At 53.0% G+C, this 17,047-nt stretch overlaps 1 protein-coding gene across 1 annotated transcript; it reads left to right on the plus strand.

Annotated features, from left to right (window-relative positions):
- Positions 1–580: 580 nt before the first annotated feature.
- Positions 581–13,050, plus strand: Adam33 (ADAM metallopeptidase domain 33). The gene is given in 22 exon segments (XM_026385826.2): positions 581–753; positions 2,976–3,055; positions 5,445–5,521; positions 7,100–7,178; positions 7,376–7,452; positions 7,537–7,726; positions 7,968–8,033; positions 8,116–8,187; positions 8,324–8,490; positions 8,577–8,661; positions 8,746–8,888; positions 9,357–9,534; positions 9,643–9,732; positions 9,961–10,156; positions 10,304–10,412; positions 10,506–10,704; positions 10,814–10,891; positions 10,972–11,080; positions 11,166–11,313; positions 12,715–12,806; positions 12,985–12,998; positions 13,000–13,050. Coding segments are annotated over 22 exon segments (2,394 nt in total). The 5' UTR covers positions 581–659.
- The last annotated feature ends 3,997 nt before the right edge of the window (positions 13,051–17,047 follow it).

Genomic DNA, 17,047 nt, shown 5'->3' on the forward strand with positions numbered 1-17,047 from the left:
CCTTTGCTCCCCACCATGGCACCCAAGACCACAGCCTCTGCACACTCCCCATCCCCACCACCACCACCCGGGTGTGCGTCCGCGGCAGAGGCTGGCGGCCACTACGGTTCAGAGGCAGCTACACCTGACTGTCCCTCTCCTCTGGGAGGCACCCGGTGTGGATAGATGAACCCTCCTCCGGGTTCTAGGAGCCTCAGGGCAGGACCCGTGTCAAGTCAGGGTGGGGATAGACCACCGAGACGGGGACTCCTGGGACCGCCCTGAGCAGCTACTGGCAGCCCGCATTCGCGGCCCCTGTGTACCACCCACCCCGCTACGGCCTGAAGAACATTTCCCGCGTTCCCGCCCCGTCCCCATCCTCCGCCCCCACGGGTAGGGAAGTGGAGGGACCTCGCGGGCTGGATTCCTGCCCGGCTCTTGTCCCTCGACGGCCGCTGCTGCTTCCCCGGGCTGGTCGTCCCGGCTCCCCCGCACGCACAAGGTCGAGTCCTCGGGGCCTGCGTGGGGACGGATCCGCCGCGGTGGCTGCTCCGAGCCGGGTTGTGCGGGAGGGTCGGGAGGCGGCGGCCCGGCTGCGCGGGGCGTGGGTCGGCCTCTATCCAGTCGGGGCGGAGCCCGCAGCGGGCTGCCAGAGCTTAGAGGCCCAGGCGTTCTCAGCCATGGGCAGGGGGTCCCCGAGAACGCAGGGGTTGCTGCTGCTGCTGCTGCTGCTGCTGTCTCCTTGGCCAGTGCCCTGTGCCTTCGTGCTTCCAGGTGAGGATGTGGGCGCCGGTATGCCCCGAGGGCAGATGAGGTGATTGGTGGTTGAGGGGTCCAGCCCTGGTCAGCAGATGGAGGGTCTGAAACACTGGGACCACCTGGCCATGAGGACAACGCAGGGTTTAGGCAGGTGTCTGTGAGACCTGTCTAGGGGGTTTGACTGCTTGGGGTGGCCTCAGGGCCTGAATTGCCCACACATGGTGCCTTGCAAAGCAGAGGGGCAAGGCACTTTCCTGCCTGTGCAGCTGCAAAGCCCCTCGTCCCCCGTCGCCTGTATTTTCTTCTCTCAAAACCTCCCAGTCCCCAGCTGCTAGGGTGAACTGTACCTTCTGTACCTTCAGTCCTCAGGGTCAGCAAGTCTCACTCCTCCAAGAAGCCTCCAGGCCCACAGGTTCCTAAAGTCCTGCTCTGCCCTTAGGACTAGCCATCTCATTGCCCACCACCCTCCCCTCCCTCCTCCAGTCTCAGGCAGTGTGTATATTGTTGATGGAGTTGCCTTGTTTGGTTAGACAGGCAGGGACTTCTCCAAACAGAAGGTGTCTGACAGTGCCTCAGGAAGGCTTCAGCTCTCTCTTCCCTGTGACCTCTGCAAGCTCCTTGTATGGCTGGGCTGTTAACAACAGCCCCTCCAAGAAGATGGATTTTTCAGAGCCTGTACAAGAGACAGAAAGGGCAACTGGAGCCGATGGGGGCACCAGGATCTGGGCTGGGAAGCCTAGGAGCTTCAGGTTCTACAGCTCTGTACTGAGCCAATACAGATGTATTGGCTCCTGCCCTGTTCCTGCCAGAAAGGAAGGGAACAACAGCTGTCATACTTTTGGGAACAAGCCCTAGGTATTGCACTACTGTCTACCTCCAGAGCTCCAGCCAGAGCCCAGAGGATGGTGATGGACTCTTGAGAGGGGTGGGGGCTATATTCCTCAGCCCAGACATGATCCCTTGTTTTCTATTCCCATGCACCCAGGCACCCAGCTCCATCTTTGCTTCCTTTGCCAATGTGCCAGTGACCAGCAAGTGTATGCAGGCCATGCGGATAACACACCCATTTCCATCCATTGCATCTTCTGAGGCCTGGGACCAGAAGGCTTGGTTCTCCATACCCAGTTAAGCTCTCTCTGGGCTGAAAGATGATCCCTCCCACTCAATGCCTCCCTATAGTTAGCTCCTTCAGCCTCAGTTCTGAAATGGTCCTTCCCCAAACCTGCCATCTGCCTGATATGGCAACTTGGTCATCAATTACAGTTTTCTTGAGGAAAGGTGACTCCTGGAGCTGCTGTCATTCCAGGACTTTGATGCCTACTGTCTAGAAGAGGAGATGGAGAGGAAGAAGTTGGGGTGGCCTGGGAGTAGCTGAGCCACCTACACAAACAACCATCGGCCTGAGAAGCAGGACTACGGCCAGGGCTGGGTGGTGAATAGGGTGCTGCTTTTCTGGGAGATGGGCTTGCCCTAGGGACTGAGGATCTGAGGGCTGGCTTCAGGCTCTGGGTGGAGCCTGGCTCCTGCAGGGTAGGTTGGGTGAGATTTGCTGTGGCCAGTTAGGGGGAGGAGAGGGAACATTCCAGAGGAGAATTCCAGGCACCCTTTGAGTAATGCTTGGCTCTGGGAGTCCTCCTAGAGCCCCCTTAGGCACCCCGGCACAGGAACACAGAGGTTCTGTCCCCTGGATTTCCACTTGAAGACAAATAGAGGGGGCTTCTGGGCCAGGGTCCTTGAGCCTACCACCAGCACCAAGCCCCCAAGAGAACACTGGGCATGGTGGACCTTGCCAGACAACATCTGGATGTTGTTTTTCTCAGATGGTGGGGAGACACAGGCAGCCTCTTCTCATAGATCTCTCATACTAAAGGCATCTGCTGCCCAGTCTAAAAATACAGAGGCTGCCTCCTCCTCTTTTTTTTCCCTTCCCCTCTATACTTCAGGCCTGAGCCTCTTCCTTGTGACCTCTGACCCAACCCCATCCCCAGGTCAGGCAGCTCCCAAATCCCCAGCTGAGCTGTTTCTTCCCAGGCTCCTCTGTCTCTCTCCTGCCATCTCCCTGGTGGCCCCTCAGTTCCAGGGTTGCCCCATGACCGCCCACCCATCTTTCTCTAGGCTGAGCCCAGGATGTTGAAGAAATGTTGAAGAAGCATTGAAGTCCTGTCCCCTAGGACTTCCCCTCCCTCCTTCCAATCCCCCCAAGGTCCCCCTCACTCTGTGCTCTGTCTTCATCCTAGGAAACACTCCTGGGGAGCCTGTTACTCCCCAGTGGGTCTTGGATGGACGACCCTGGCGCAGAGTTACCCTGGAAGAGCCGGTCAGTGCTTCCATACCCCATGCTCAGCATGGGCCCCTGTCTCCCAGCCCTTTGCCCTCCCCCCAGTTGCAGCTTGGCAGGTTTTCTGGGGTCCTCAGAACCACCAGCTCACTGCTTTCTTAGCCCCTCCCCACCAGGCAGGCAGGGTGGGAGACATCTAGATGGCTGAGCCTGCACACATGGAAGTCATTTTCAGCTTCCTCCCCCCATCTTCCCCCTTCCCTCCCTCCTTGTATTATCCAGGCTACCCCCACCCCCACCCTCACCAAGCAGAGATGGGTCCAGAGTTTGTGGGGCCTGAAGCTTTTCAGGAACCTCTTTAAGAAGAAACCAAAATATCTTCCTTTGGCCAAATTTACCAGAACCTGTAACTCTGTAGACACACTGTTGTTTCTCCCAAGACCCTGCCATTGAGTGTCTGAAACTGTGGCCAAGGAGCAGTGATCACTCTCCTGATACCCCCAGATGCAAGCCCATCCCATTTTACTTCTCTGGAACACTGTGTCCAGCCTCTTCCCAACTCCTGTCCATCATACTCTTCCAGAGTAACCATCTCCCATCAATTGCCACAATATCTGTATCACAAACAGGCTAGTAGCCTCAATATGCCCATTTTACAGAAGGGTAAAGTTAGAAAAGAGAAGTTAAAAAGTTACCCATGGTCAGACAGACCTTAGAACCTCAGAACAGCTAAGTTCTGAAAGACCTCAGAACACTGGTCACCCCCACCCAATCCTAGAGAGCACTGAGGTCTGAATTTCCAGGTAAGAAAGGTCAGCTCCACTGTGCAAGGAGAGTACTACCATGAGGGTTGGGGTTACCTGGAGGCCCATTGACTCCCAACTTAGGGTCTTCACTTGGGTCCCACAGACCTCTAGGGCCCCCCTTCAACTGGTTAAGCACAGTGCTAGCCCACACTTTGGGATTGTTCTTGACATACCTGGTGAAGGTGAAGGTTGGGCACGTGCTGGGGTCACACCAACTGTGGGCTTCCTTCTCTGTCTGGCCTGGGCTATGACTAGAGGAGGATCCCATAGGGGCCCTGCTTCAGCCATTTCTGGCCTCTGCCCCCAGGAAAGCCTAGGACAGGAGACTAAGCTTTGGCAGGATGTCCTCTCCAACAGTCAGGGTACACTCACGTTTTGGGGTGTAGATGGGGTGCATGGTGGGTGGGCAGTATCACCAGGAAGGCAACAAGCAAAGGCAGTAGGGGCTGTAGAGGGGCAGGGACCTCCAGTGTGTTCTTCCACGTGGGCCACAGCCTTTCTCCCAGTGCAAACCTTTCCCCAATAAAGCAAGTGGCAGGCATTCCAGCCACATGAGCTCACGCTTGGGGCCTTGTGGAGCCTGTGGCTGGGGAAGTGAGGGCTGTCTGCTCCCCACCTGCAGGGAAAGAGCCCCCCTCCAAGACTCTGAGCTCCTTGGCCAGGGCCCCAGCCCAGTGCATTTTAGGATAAAGGGGAGGGCCAGCAAGGGTGAGGGAACACTCTGAAAATACAACCCCCCAGGAATCTCCTGGGCTGCTTCCAACTCTGGGCCCCCAGCCAGGCTGAGCAGACAAGGGAGGGAATATGGGGGTATTCCCAGGGGGTTCAAGAGGCAAAGAAGGTGAGGGGAAAGGGAGGAGGGATGGCTGGCTGAGACCAGCCTCCCTGACATCTAGCTGAGAAAGTCAGAGTTCTCTCTGCCTGGATGGAGTCCATGTTTACTTTGTGAGCTCAGGTGTGGGGCAGGCCTGCTGGAAGCCATGGAAAACTTTGGAAGGAAAGGCAGTTTGCCAGAATTGGGGGTGGAGGAATAAAGTCTGAATTCTACAGGGAATGAGGGGCAGCCAGACACAGAAACAAGGGATTGGGGGTGTAGGTTCTAGCATGCATATAGTCCTAGGTTGAATATTTAGCACCCCCCAAAATATATATATATATATATATATATATATTTTAAGAGACAGAAACAAACTCCCAGATAACACAGGGATCATGAGAAAGCTCAGTGACTGTGGCTACCCAATACCTCTCATCTTCTTCCCCCACTGTGTTTCTTTGCTTTTCATGCTTCCTGGGAATAAAAGAAAAGGGAAGACCAAGGGGAAGGCCCAGTGACTGTGGGAAAAGCAGGGTACCCTTCTGGGATCCCTCATCTCTAGGGATAACATGGTATGCCCTGGAAGGTTTATGCACCTTTGAGTGGCTATTGTCACATCAAAAAACATCTGAGTTTGGGAATATCTTTGCATGTTCTCACTTCCACACCTTCCACACTGTCCATGATCCACGGGGCTCTACTGTACCCATGAACTTGCTCACCAGCCAGCTCTACATCCTACCTGCTCCTTGGCAGGCAGGGGACCCAGAGGCATTCATCACAACCTGAACTCCTTTTTGTTCAGATCTTGAAACTCAACTCGGGCTTGGTGGTCTTGGAGGCTGAAGGCCAGGAGCTCCTGCTTGAGTTGGAGAAGAACCAGTGAGTACCTGACAGGGGTATGTGGGAGCCAGGAACACACCTGTCTCTGGAGGGGATCAGTCCTGGGAATAGGAACTAACTTGGAGGCTAGTTAGGGAGAGGGCCTCAGAAAGGGTACAGGTGATAGGGAGAGACTGAAGTGGACTGTTGAAGCTGTGTCAGTCCTGCTGTGGGCTTGCTGTGTGTCCCAGCCTCAGGAGCTGCTGGTGATGGGTGAGCACCACCTAGTGGGCATTCCCAGGACATGGTGAGCTGGAGGAATCTTAGAATTCCACAAATGGACAGCATTCCAGGTAGAAGGGATGGCAGGAACAAAGGCACAATGGCTACAGGAGTCAAAGCACATTCAGGGGTGGCAATTTGTCTGGATTCTCTGGAAGGCCTCCATCTATAAAGAAGAAAGCAGGGGGAAATGATGTGGGGAGTCTCAAGAGGGCCAATCACCAAAGGCAATTTCCTGCTGTGTTCTGGATATGTAGAGCCAAAAAATTGAAGCTGTTGAATGAGAAAGCGGAGAGGGGCTCAGGATGGTGCCCTTGGCTGAGTGGTGTGGGTATGCAAGATGGAGTACAGAATCTTGGACCCCCCATGTCTACATTATCAATAGGTATCACTTAGTGTGTAGTAGTTTCATTGCATGGTCTGTTCTGAATGCTCGACACATATTTTATTTTTCCCAATGGAGTCAGATGGACTGGGAACAAACTCTAGTTCCACCATGCCAAACCACAGTTACCCTGGGGTTTAATGTCCCTACCCACTAAATGGTATGTGTGTGCACATGTGTGTGCTCATGTAATGGGTGAGCAAAGCTGGAAAATGTAGAGGAATGACTGGGAGCAGGAAAAGCAGGAATCACAGGTGTTTGGAGATAGTCTGGAGGTAAAGAGGCTGGATGAGTCAAGGATTTTCTTTAGAGAAGAATGATTGGCTATAGTTGATTTCTCCTCATGGAGGAGGGTCTGGAGAAGGTGGGGATGGGGATCGCTACTCAGGTGGTCAGGGCAGAAGCAGGTATAGATAGGTGGAATTTTGTTTTCTCTGGAAGCAGGGAGTGAGCATCACTGAGGGACAGATGGGAGACATGTGGGGTCTGGAGGCCTTTTGAGGAGAAGATTTGAAGGATTTAGGGTGGAGGGAGGCAAGAGGGCTGACTAGATTCCCAACAAGGTAGGCAGGGGCAGGGGCACTCAGGGAGTTTACCACATTTCTTTGGCTCCCAGTCCTACCTCTCAGCAGTGTCTCCAGAATTCTCCCCTTCTGACCTGCAGACCCAGCTGCCTGCTGCAGGCCCCACAGGACCACGAACCCTTCACCTTTGCCTGTCCCTCGCTGGTGCTTTCTATACTCTCACCTCCCACTTCTAAGCCACCGTGAAGCCTCTTTCCTGACCTTCACCTTTCTCCCTCTAGTTCCACGTTTTTCTGAGAGAGACAATGCACAACCTCTCCTGTGCCTTCCCTAAGACACACTGGGTGCCCCCTGTAGAGCTGGTTAATTAGCATTCAGGGAGGATGGTGGAGGGCAACCTAGAAGAGGTGGGCTAATTTCCATGATTCCTCAAACATCCCCTCCCAGCAGGCTGTTGGCCCCAGGATACACAGAAACCCACTACAGCCCAGATGGGCAGCCAGTGGTGCTGGTCCCCAACCACACGGTGAGATGCTTCCAGGGGCTCTGAAGACAGGGTGCTGGGTGCTGGGGATGCACCCTGAAGGTAGCCCTCCCATGCCTACCTCATTCCCCAATTCCCATTCCTAAGGAAGATTGGAGCCAGTTTTCCTCTCTTCCCTCCCTTTGCTCCTCCTGCTTCAGCCCTGGCTGAAGTTTGGGGCTGGGTTCTTTCCTCTCCAGGATCATTGTCACTACCATGGGCATGTGAGAGGCTTCCCTCATTCTTGGGTAGTCCTCAGCACCTGCTCTGGGATGAGGTGAGCAGTACTGGGGGAGGGGTCTGGGATGGGGCTTAAGCAAGAGCTCCCTCATATCCCCCTCTGCACTCCTCTGTTCCCTAGGGGCCTAATCAGGCTCAGCAGCAATGCCAGCTATTATCTGCATCCTTGGCCATCTGAGGATTCTGAGGACCTCTCAACCCACAAGATCTTCCGCATGGATCAACTGCTCACTTGGAAAGGGGCCTGTGGCTACAGGGACCTCAAGGACAAACCAGAAATGGCCAGCCTTCTTCCTGCCCTCCAGAGCAGGGTCAGGGACACAGACATAGTTGGGAGTGGAAATGCAGTATCTGTAGTGCTCCAATTCAGAGGAGACAGGAATGAAGGCCCAGACCAGGGCCACCTTTTAACTCAGATTTTAACTCAGAGGCTGAAGAAACAAATTCTAGTGAATTTTAAAAACTCTTCTTTCTGGAAATTGGGGTTGGTGGTAAAAACTCTAAGCCCAGCATCCTTCCTGTCACTTAGCTTCATTATTTGTCCCTCTATAGGAGAGGCGAGAGTCCCACAGGAGTCCGAGGTACCTGGAGCTGTACATAGTGGCAGACCACACCCTGGTGAGGGGAGACCCAAGGATTTGGCAGGATCTGGGATGAGGCCAGCTCAGCCCCTCACTCCGGGGCAATTCTGTCCTTCCAGTTCTTGATCCAGCACCGGAACTTGAACCACACCAAACAGCGTCTTTTAGAAGTTGCCAGTTATGTGGAACAGGTTGGAGACTGCGGGGAGAGGGCAGGTTCTAGCATGGTAGAGGGGGAGGAGAAGGTCTCGGCTACCAAGAAACACTGGCACCGGTTCTGTGGGGCTCCTGGTTCACGGCCTCAGTCCCACCGCGTTCTGCCCTCAGATTCTTAGGACTCTGGACATTCAGTTGGTGCTGACTGGCCTGGAGGTGTGGACTGAGCAGGACCACAGCCGCGTCACGCCTGACGCGAATGCCACGCTCTGGGCCTTCCTGCAGTGGCGCCGGGGGGTGTGGACTCGGCGGCCACACGACTCAGCGCAGTTGCTCACGTGGGTGCCTTGGACCCTAATGCGGATAGCGGGCAGGAAGGTCCTGACTCACAGTCCCGCAGGGTCACGCCGCATTCCACCCTCAGGGGCCGCACCTTCCAGGGCACCACTGTGGGCCTGGCGCCAGTCAATGGCATGTGCCGCGTCGACAGCTCTGGAGGCGTGACCATGGTGAGCTCTGCCGGAGATGTGGGAGCAGAGTGGCTGGGAGAGGGGCTCGCGGCCCGTAATGACATCCCCATGCCCACCTCCCAGGACCACTCGGAGCTCCCCATTGGCCCTGCTGCCACCATGGCCCACGAGATAGGGCACAGCCTTGGCCTCAGCCATGACCCAGACGGCTGCTGCGTGGAGGCCATGGCAGACGAGGGCGGCTGCGTGATGGCGGAGGCCACTGGGTACGTGCGCAGGGCAGGGGCCACTGGACCTAGGCATGTTTCTCTCTGAGTTTCTGTGTTTATCTCTCAGTTTCCTCTGCTGTATAATGGGGACGATGATAACTACCTGCCCTTAGGGGTTATGAGGCCTCAGTGAAAAGCGGTTTCTCAAAAGTATATAAAGATCAGTTTTGGATCGATCGAGCAAGGCTACTCCAACAGTGGAGGAGCAACACTGGCTTGACATTCCACCGTGGGTCCTTTGGCGTACCCACTCTTGGGCATCACACCCTCCGGAGTCGGGCTCCGGAATGGCGCAGGTAGCTTCTATTTTCTGAGCTCAGCCTCTGGGGGATTCAGGCATCCCATTGATCAGGGGGTGTTCGCGCATCTGGTGGCTGTGTGGCTAACTTCAGGGGTGAGAATCCAACACCAGCCGGGGTTTGGGGGGTGATCCTCGCTTGTCGGACATTCTCCTCTGGCCGGTAGGCACCCGTTCCCGCGCGTATTCAGCGCCTGCAGCCGCCGCCAGCTGCGCGCCTTCTTCCGAAAGGGAGGTGGCGCGTGCCTTTCAAATGCCCCGGACCTTAGGCTCCTGTTGCCGTCGGCGCGCTGCGGGAACGGCTTCGTGGAGGCCGGCGAAGAGTGCGACTGTGGCTCCAGCCAGGTGAAGTCCTCTTGCCTCTGGGGACCAAGGCTGGGCCCCGCTCGTCCCCTCCCCCGAGGTATGGAGCGCTGCGCCCTCACTGTTCCACTCTCGCCTTTCTGATGCCAGAAGTGCCCGGACCCCTGCTGCATCGCCCATAACTGTTCACTGCGTGCGGGGGCCCAGTGCGCTCACGGGGGCTGTTGCTCCGGCTGCCTGGTGAGAGAATGGGAAGCCCAGGAATGACCACTTGGGGCGCTCGGGAGCGGGCCAGTAGGTCTTGGCTAATTGGTGCCCTCTGCTTCCTCTACTGGGTGCAGAGGGCTAGGCTCTCTGTGTGGATCCTCTTGGATCTCCTGCTGGGTCCTCCACTCTAAGCCGAGCTCTTGGCGTGGACCTCTCACTGTCTAGTGTCTCTTCCCTTCCCTAACCGGGTTATCTACGCAGCTGAAGCCAGCAGGCACGCCATGTCGCCAGGCTGCAGGCGACTGTGACCTCCCCGAATTCTGCACGGGAACCTCCCCACACTGTCCCCCGGACATTTACCTACTGGATGGTTCGCCCTGCGCCAATGGCAGAGGCTACTGCCGGGATGGCGCATGCCCCACGCTGGAGCAGCAGTGCCAGCAGCTCTGGGGGCCTGGTGAGACCACTGTGCGCCCTTCACCCTGACCCCTCCTTGTCTCTGCCTAGTTTTCTACTGTGGGGGAAGATACAGTATGGGGGTTACTGGGGCCACCTAATTGCAGGCCCTGTCCTGGCTGCCCCAGTCTGGCCCATTCTTCTTCAGGGTCCCGCCCAGCCCCAGAGGCCTGTTTCCAGATGGTGAACTCTGCGCGAGATGCCCATGGTAACTGTGGCCAGGACAGCGACAGCGGCTTCCTGCCTTGTGCACAGAAGTGAGGAAGGAGTGTAATGGAGGAACCAAAGCTGTGTAAATTGAGGGAAGAGGGACACTCCACACTGCTGACCCTCCTCCACTTCCTCCCCAGGGATGCTCAGTGTGGGAAGCTGCAGTGCCAAGGTGGGGAGTCGAGTCCACGGGTGCCATACATGGTGCCGGTGGACTCCATGGTTCCCTTAGAGGGTGGTGAGGTGGCCTGTCGTGGAGCCTTGGCGCTTCCAGAAGCCCAGCTGGATCTACTTGACTTGGGCCTGGTAGAGGCGGGGACCCAGTGTGGACCTAAAATGGTGAGCCCTGTCCATTCCACCCCTTTTGGGCACATGAGTCCTGTAGCCCAAAGTCCTGTCCTGTACCCCCCCAACCTCAATCACTGCCCAGCTGGTACACTGCCCATAGGTGTGCCAGGACAGGCGCTGCCAGAATGCTACCTTCCAGGAATTGGAGAACTGCCTGACTGCCTGCCACAACCGGGGAGTGAGTTGCATGAGGGGTGGGGATGACCTTGGGGTCCCTGATCCCTGATGACCTTCTTTCATTCCTCTTCTCCTTTGCAGGTTTGCAATAGCAACCATAATTGCCACTGTGCTCCGGGCTGGGCCCCACCCTTCTGTGACAAGCCTGGCTTGGGTGGTAGTGTGGACAGTGGCCCTGTGCAGCCTGAAAGTATGCCATTGGGGTTGGGTGGGGCAGCTAGACAGGGCCAGGAGTGGTGTACCTGCTCAGGACTCAGTGCCCTTGTCCTCTGCAGAGAAGGATGCCTTCCTGCTAGCCATGCTCCTCAGCTTTCTACTGCCTCTACTCCCTGGGGCAGGCCTGGCCTGGTGCTGCTACCGGCTCCCAGGATTCCATCTCCAGCAATGCCCTTGGGGCTGCAGGAGGGATCTCTTGTGCAGTAGGTAGGCTCTTGAGTACCCAGCTCCTAAGGGTTCTGGTTCTTCCTCCTGAGCTTACTTCAGTGGTTCCTGCTCCTCAGAGTTCTGTTGGACCTGTGGGTTGGTGGGAGCTGTGGGGAATTGGGCAGGGGCCTCAGCCTTGCCCACAGGTGCAGAGAGATACCTGAGGCAGTTGGAAAGAAATCTTGGCCTCCCAGGCAAGACCAGGGTGTGAATCCTTGCTCTCACCAGCACTCAGGGCATGACCCTCCCCATCCTCCCTCCATAGCAGCCTCTCTTGATCATATCCTCAGCTTCTCCCACCAGGTGGTTACCTTACCTTTGACTTTGTCCTGATGTGTCACCAGCTCCCACAGTTCATGCTCCCTTGTGTCCCTGGAGGCCTCTCCAGTCACTCTGACCCCTGAGTTTTCAGCCCTCTACTCCTTCCTCTGCCCATATCACTTCTGTTACCCCCCTTCAAGTTCCCCAGTGCTGGGCTAAGCACATGTTTGCACTCCATTCCACTGGTCAGCTATGGTGATGACTGCTCTTATGTCAGGAGACTGCCCCAAGCCCAGTTCTCTGTGATGTGGGAGGAGGGTCACATAACACTAAGCATGGTCCACCTAGGGATGCCCCTTTGCTGGGACCCAGTGTCATGTCGGATATAGCTTGGCCTTGAAATGCTTTGGACCAGCAGAAGGAAAGAGCAGGATTTGACCTGGAGATTGGGGCAGAGGGCATCCCCAGCAGCGGCAGGGCACTAACTATGCCCCAGATGCCAGTTGGGAGGGCCTTGGCACAAGGGGTAGTGATAGGGAGTCTGTGGCAGAGAAGAAATGTAGGCCAAGCTTGGCATGTCAGGAGCACTGCATAGGGGTGGCGGCTGCAACTCATCACCAGGGTGGGGTCTTGAGGGCAGTGGCTGACTATTCAGATGAGACATCAAAGGAAGAGCCAAGGGCTGGTGTTAAGTAGAACACTTGCCTAGCATGAGCACCACAAAGTGGCAAGACGCTGGGAGATGGTTTAGGGTCATAAAGGGCAATAAGATCCTCAACAGCAAGGAGTGCAGGCACAGCTTCAACTGGGCAGGGGCAGGGGACATCCAGCCCTCAATGGAACATGAATGTTGCCAACATCTAGAAGGTGCCAGGAGGCTGGTATGGCACCAGAGCTTGGAAGAAACATCAGGACTGGAAGGAAGGGGCCCTGGAGAGTTTGGGTCTCAAATGAACCCTGGGGCCCAAGGGCTCCTCTCAGGAGGGGGCAAGAAGGAGCCAGAGAGAGTGACTTGGAGCAGAAGGGTGAACACAGTCAATGTGGAACTACAGCTGGGCACCATGGTGTGGGGAAGCAGCCCCTGGGACCCTTGCTTGGGGTCACTCTTCCAACCCCCTGGCTTCTGATTCTGGTGCTCAGGCCCAAAGATGGCTCATGCAAGGATAACCCCCTGGGCAGTGTTTACTCCATGGAGTTGGGCCCCACAGCCACTGGAGAGTCCCAGGCCCTGGGTGAGTGAGGCAGCAGAGGACGTGGGGAGGGAAGTGAAAGAGTGGGCTCCTGATCTCTGCTTCTGTCTAGATGGGCCTCTCCTTCCATTTAATCCCCAGCCACCTTGAGTCCCTGTCCCAGCCACAGGGGCTCCTGCCAACTGTGCTCACAGCATTCATCCTCCACTATTGCTCCCAGACCCTGTGAACTCTGCCAGAGCCCAACAGCCACCCTGAGAAGTCTGTGCCCTATAGCTCTGCCTGATCCCCAAGGTAGGTGGGAATCCTGATGCTGAGCCCTCCCTTTCCCATTGCTCAGCCACCTCCCTTTTTCTCCCCTTAGCTTGATGTTCCCTACTCAGGTTTTCGGGCTTGGGTTAACATGGAAAAGGGACAGATCTCTCAGAAAGGCTGTTGGCATGGAGACCAGGATGCTGAAAGCCCCTGGGGTGGGGGCGGGAGAAGTTGTGGTTCTTCCTGGGTCAGGGGTCCTTACTGAAAAAGGACGGGGTCTCTGTTTCATGATTTGCAGCCTGGGGCCCCAGCCTTCAGGGAATAACCCCTGGTTCTTCCATTCCATTCTTACAGGTTAAGTCTAGAAACCAAGTCCCTGTCTCTGGGGAAAGGTGGCATTCTGCTGTGTGACATCTGATGAGATGAGAAGTAAAGACAAGTGACCATTGACTCCAGAAACTTGGACTAAGGGCAGAGCCAGCACCTTCTGGCTGGCTCAGAGTGACTTGCTTTACCTTCTGCAGCTTTTTAGTTTCTTCCACCAGTTGAGCTCTGCCCCTCCTACTCCATAACCCTAAAGCCTTATCAGAAGTTACCTCTGCCATGTTGTCCCCAGCCCTGAGGGCTGGGGTATCCTGGGTACATCCTCTACTCCAAGAATCCATCAGCAAAAGAGTAAAGGTCCTGCAGTCCCCAACCTCTCCCACATTGGGTACCCAGAGACCGTTGTCCTGGGAGCCCGACTGTGTCTCCCATTTTCCCCAGCTGCAGCTCTGTGGAGGGCAGAAATTCCTCGAGCCCTGCCTTTCAGATTTTAGTCCACACTTTCCTAAAGCTTGGCCCTGCAAGAAAAGCAAGCAAACAAGCACAATCGTTGGGACCTTCTTCCTGTCTTCTCTGCCCTGTCTTATGCCCTGGATATTTCCTCAGTCCCCAACCCCATTTCTAGCTCACCATCAGAGGTTGTGGTGGGGTGACATGTAAGACATGCTGTCCTGAGGCCTTTTCAAAAGGTGGCAAATGGTGGGTGGAACATTTGATGGCAGCCAGTACCATAGGCACATACCTGAGCCTAGGAGTGTGTTGCCTGGCTTGAAGAACCCTTTTGGCCTGCCATTTTCTGCCCCCTCCAATGTCCTCATTCCTTTGTTATTTCTTTCAAGAATTGGCTTCTATATCAGGCAGCTGTTGCTGCATAATAAAACTACCCAAAACTGAGGGTCTTAAAACAATAAGCAGCAAAAACAGATTTCAGAGAAAAATGAATTGGGAAAATTTTGCAACCTACCATCCCTTCAGTTAGAAGCTAAAAAAGTGACAGCTTATCTATAGATCTGTAATCATTCCAATAAACCACATAGTTCTTTTTATTTTTGAAGAGTTTTACACAGGGTGATATGCAACTCTTCCCTACTTTGGGGTTCTTGACATGCTACAAGTGAAGGCAAGAACCACTTTGTCTTAATGAAGCCTGTATTGTTACCAGTGGCTTCTTGGATAATAAGATTTGGTGCTAATGGCTTTGGCAGCAACCTAAGATGGGGACCTCTGTGTAGGCATCAGAGGCCTTCATCATAACCCCAGAAATGGTCTGTGTTATGGGGTTAACACTGGGGTTAACACTAGAAAGAGTGCTTCTGGTGGTGCCAGGACAATGGGCTTTTGATGGGAATCATCTTGGAGAAAGGAAGGCTTTTCAGTGAGCCAAAGCAGAAAATGAGAGAATGAACCTCTTCTATGGGGTTGCCATATTGTCTCAGTGGTACAGTCTCCTGCTAGGGTTTTGAGGTATAGGTAGGGGCACTTCCAAACTCTTGTTGCCTATATTAGTTTTCTTTCACTCTGAGACATCAAAATTTAGTGGTTTACAACAAAGACCGTAGTTTATTATGCCCACATTTTCTGTGGTCCAGGAATTCATGTGTTACTTGACTAGGTGATTCCAGCTTAGGGTCTCTCCTGAGGTTGCTATCAAAATGTCAGCCTGAGCTGCACTCATCTGAAGGCTTGACAGGGGCTGGAGGATCCACTTCCAAGTTGGTTCACACACATGTTTGGCAAGTTGGTTCTGACTCTTGGTAGGAGGCCTAATTTCTCCCCACCCAAGCCTCTCCACTGGCTGTGTTGAGTGTCCTCATGTTATGGTGGCCTATTTCCCCCAAAGAAAGTGATGGGGAAGAAAAAGAAAAGTAGAAGTTATCCTTTGTAGGACCGTACTTCAGATGTCACACAGCAGAATGCCATCACATTGTATTTGTTAGACTGAGTTGATAATTCTGATATTACAGGGTTGGGGAATTAAACTTCAACTCTAACAGGAGTGTCAAAGAATTTGAGAACTTTAAAAAAAAACCCACAGTGCCTTTAGTTTAATAGCCAGCTATCACTTAGATTATGAAGTCTTTTCCAGCTTTCTTTCTAACCAACTTGCTCAATTTCCTTCTCATTTTAGAATATTTTAAAAAATGTATTGGTTCTCTTTGGTTATATATGACCGCAGAATCCATTTGATATAATATCAAGCATGGAATATATCTGATTCTAGTTAGGATTCCATTCTTATGGATGTACATGATGGTGCAATTCACTGTGATATATTCATATATATAAGTGGGAAAATTATGTCAGATTCATCCCACTATCTCTCCTTTTCCTAATTTCTTATATAATCAAATAAACAACTGGGATAGAGGAGTACTTTCCTAGAATGTGTGAGGCCCTAGGTTTGACGGCCAGCACTAAATAAATAAGTAGAAATAAGATGGAAATAGTCAATTATGGATAGAAGTAATTAGGATAAATAAATATATATATATATATATATATATATATATACACACACACACACACATATACATATATACACACATAATTATATATACACACACACATATATATATATATATCCCAACTGATTATTTTATATAGATAGATATAGATAGATAGATAGATATAGATATAGATAAAATCAAGCACAATGGTGGTCCACTAATTGGATACATTCAGGCCATGCCCTTTTGGTCAGTAAAGTAAAAAAGTAACCTTTGGGGGAGCAAATCCCATCAGGTCAGAACTTCCTCCACCTAAGAGCGGGGAGATGGTTAGCTGATTCTAGAATTCTAAAATATGAGGCTGTTCTCCTGGAGAGGGATGACTTTGTTGTGGGATTCTCACACAGAGAAACAGGGCACTGGGGGCATTCAGCATAAAGCAGCATTTATTAATGCTGGCACTGGCCTGGCAGATCTGTATCCAAAGACTGAACCCCAAGTGCAGCAGAGCATTGTTTTTATTCCCCTCCCATTGCATGTTAGTTCCTTTGTCTTCCCTATCTATTAACTTGCATGTTAATTAGATATTCTGTACATTAAAATTTCAACAAAATGGCAACAGTGTTATGCATAACAGAGTTTCCCCGAGTCTGCCTGTGCACTGAATGTTCCATGCTGTCTCTCTTTGTTCTGAGCGTGCATGTGCACATAGCTATTCAGCGTGTAATATTGCTCTCTCCCTGTCCCTGAAGAGCCCTTACCACAACTTAACACTCATAACTGATGCTGTCTAAACCCAGCTGAATTCTTAATTTGGGGAAAAACTCTCAAACTCTACTGAGCACCACTGCATGGATCTAATAGAATACCAAGCCAAGATCAGGCCCAACCTTAGGGAAATTCCCTTCTCAACAGGCCTGATAATCTTTGTAGATGGGTCCTCCTGAGTTATTCAAGGAAAAAGATACAATGGATATTGTGTAGTAGATGGAATACAATAAAAATCACAATAGAGTCAGGAAGGCTACCCAGCAGGTGGTTCACCCAGACCTGTGAAGTACTTGCTCTTATCAAGCCCTAAACTTTCTGAAAGGAAAGGGGGAACTGTCTACACAGATTTGAAATATGCCTTTGGAGTTGTCCACACTTTTGTAAAAGTTTGGATTGAACACAGCTTAATTAATAGTAAGGGAAAAGATTTAATATATAAAGAATTAGTTACTCAAGTATTGGAAAGCCTATTATTACCAGAAAAGA

Source organism: Urocitellus parryii, chromosome 6 (genome assembly GCF_045843805.1).
Source record: "Urocitellus parryii isolate mUroPar1 chromosome 6, mUroPar1.hap1, whole genome shotgun sequence".
NCBI classification, from domain to species: Eukaryota; Metazoa; Chordata; class Mammalia; order Rodentia; family Sciuridae; genus Urocitellus; species Urocitellus parryii.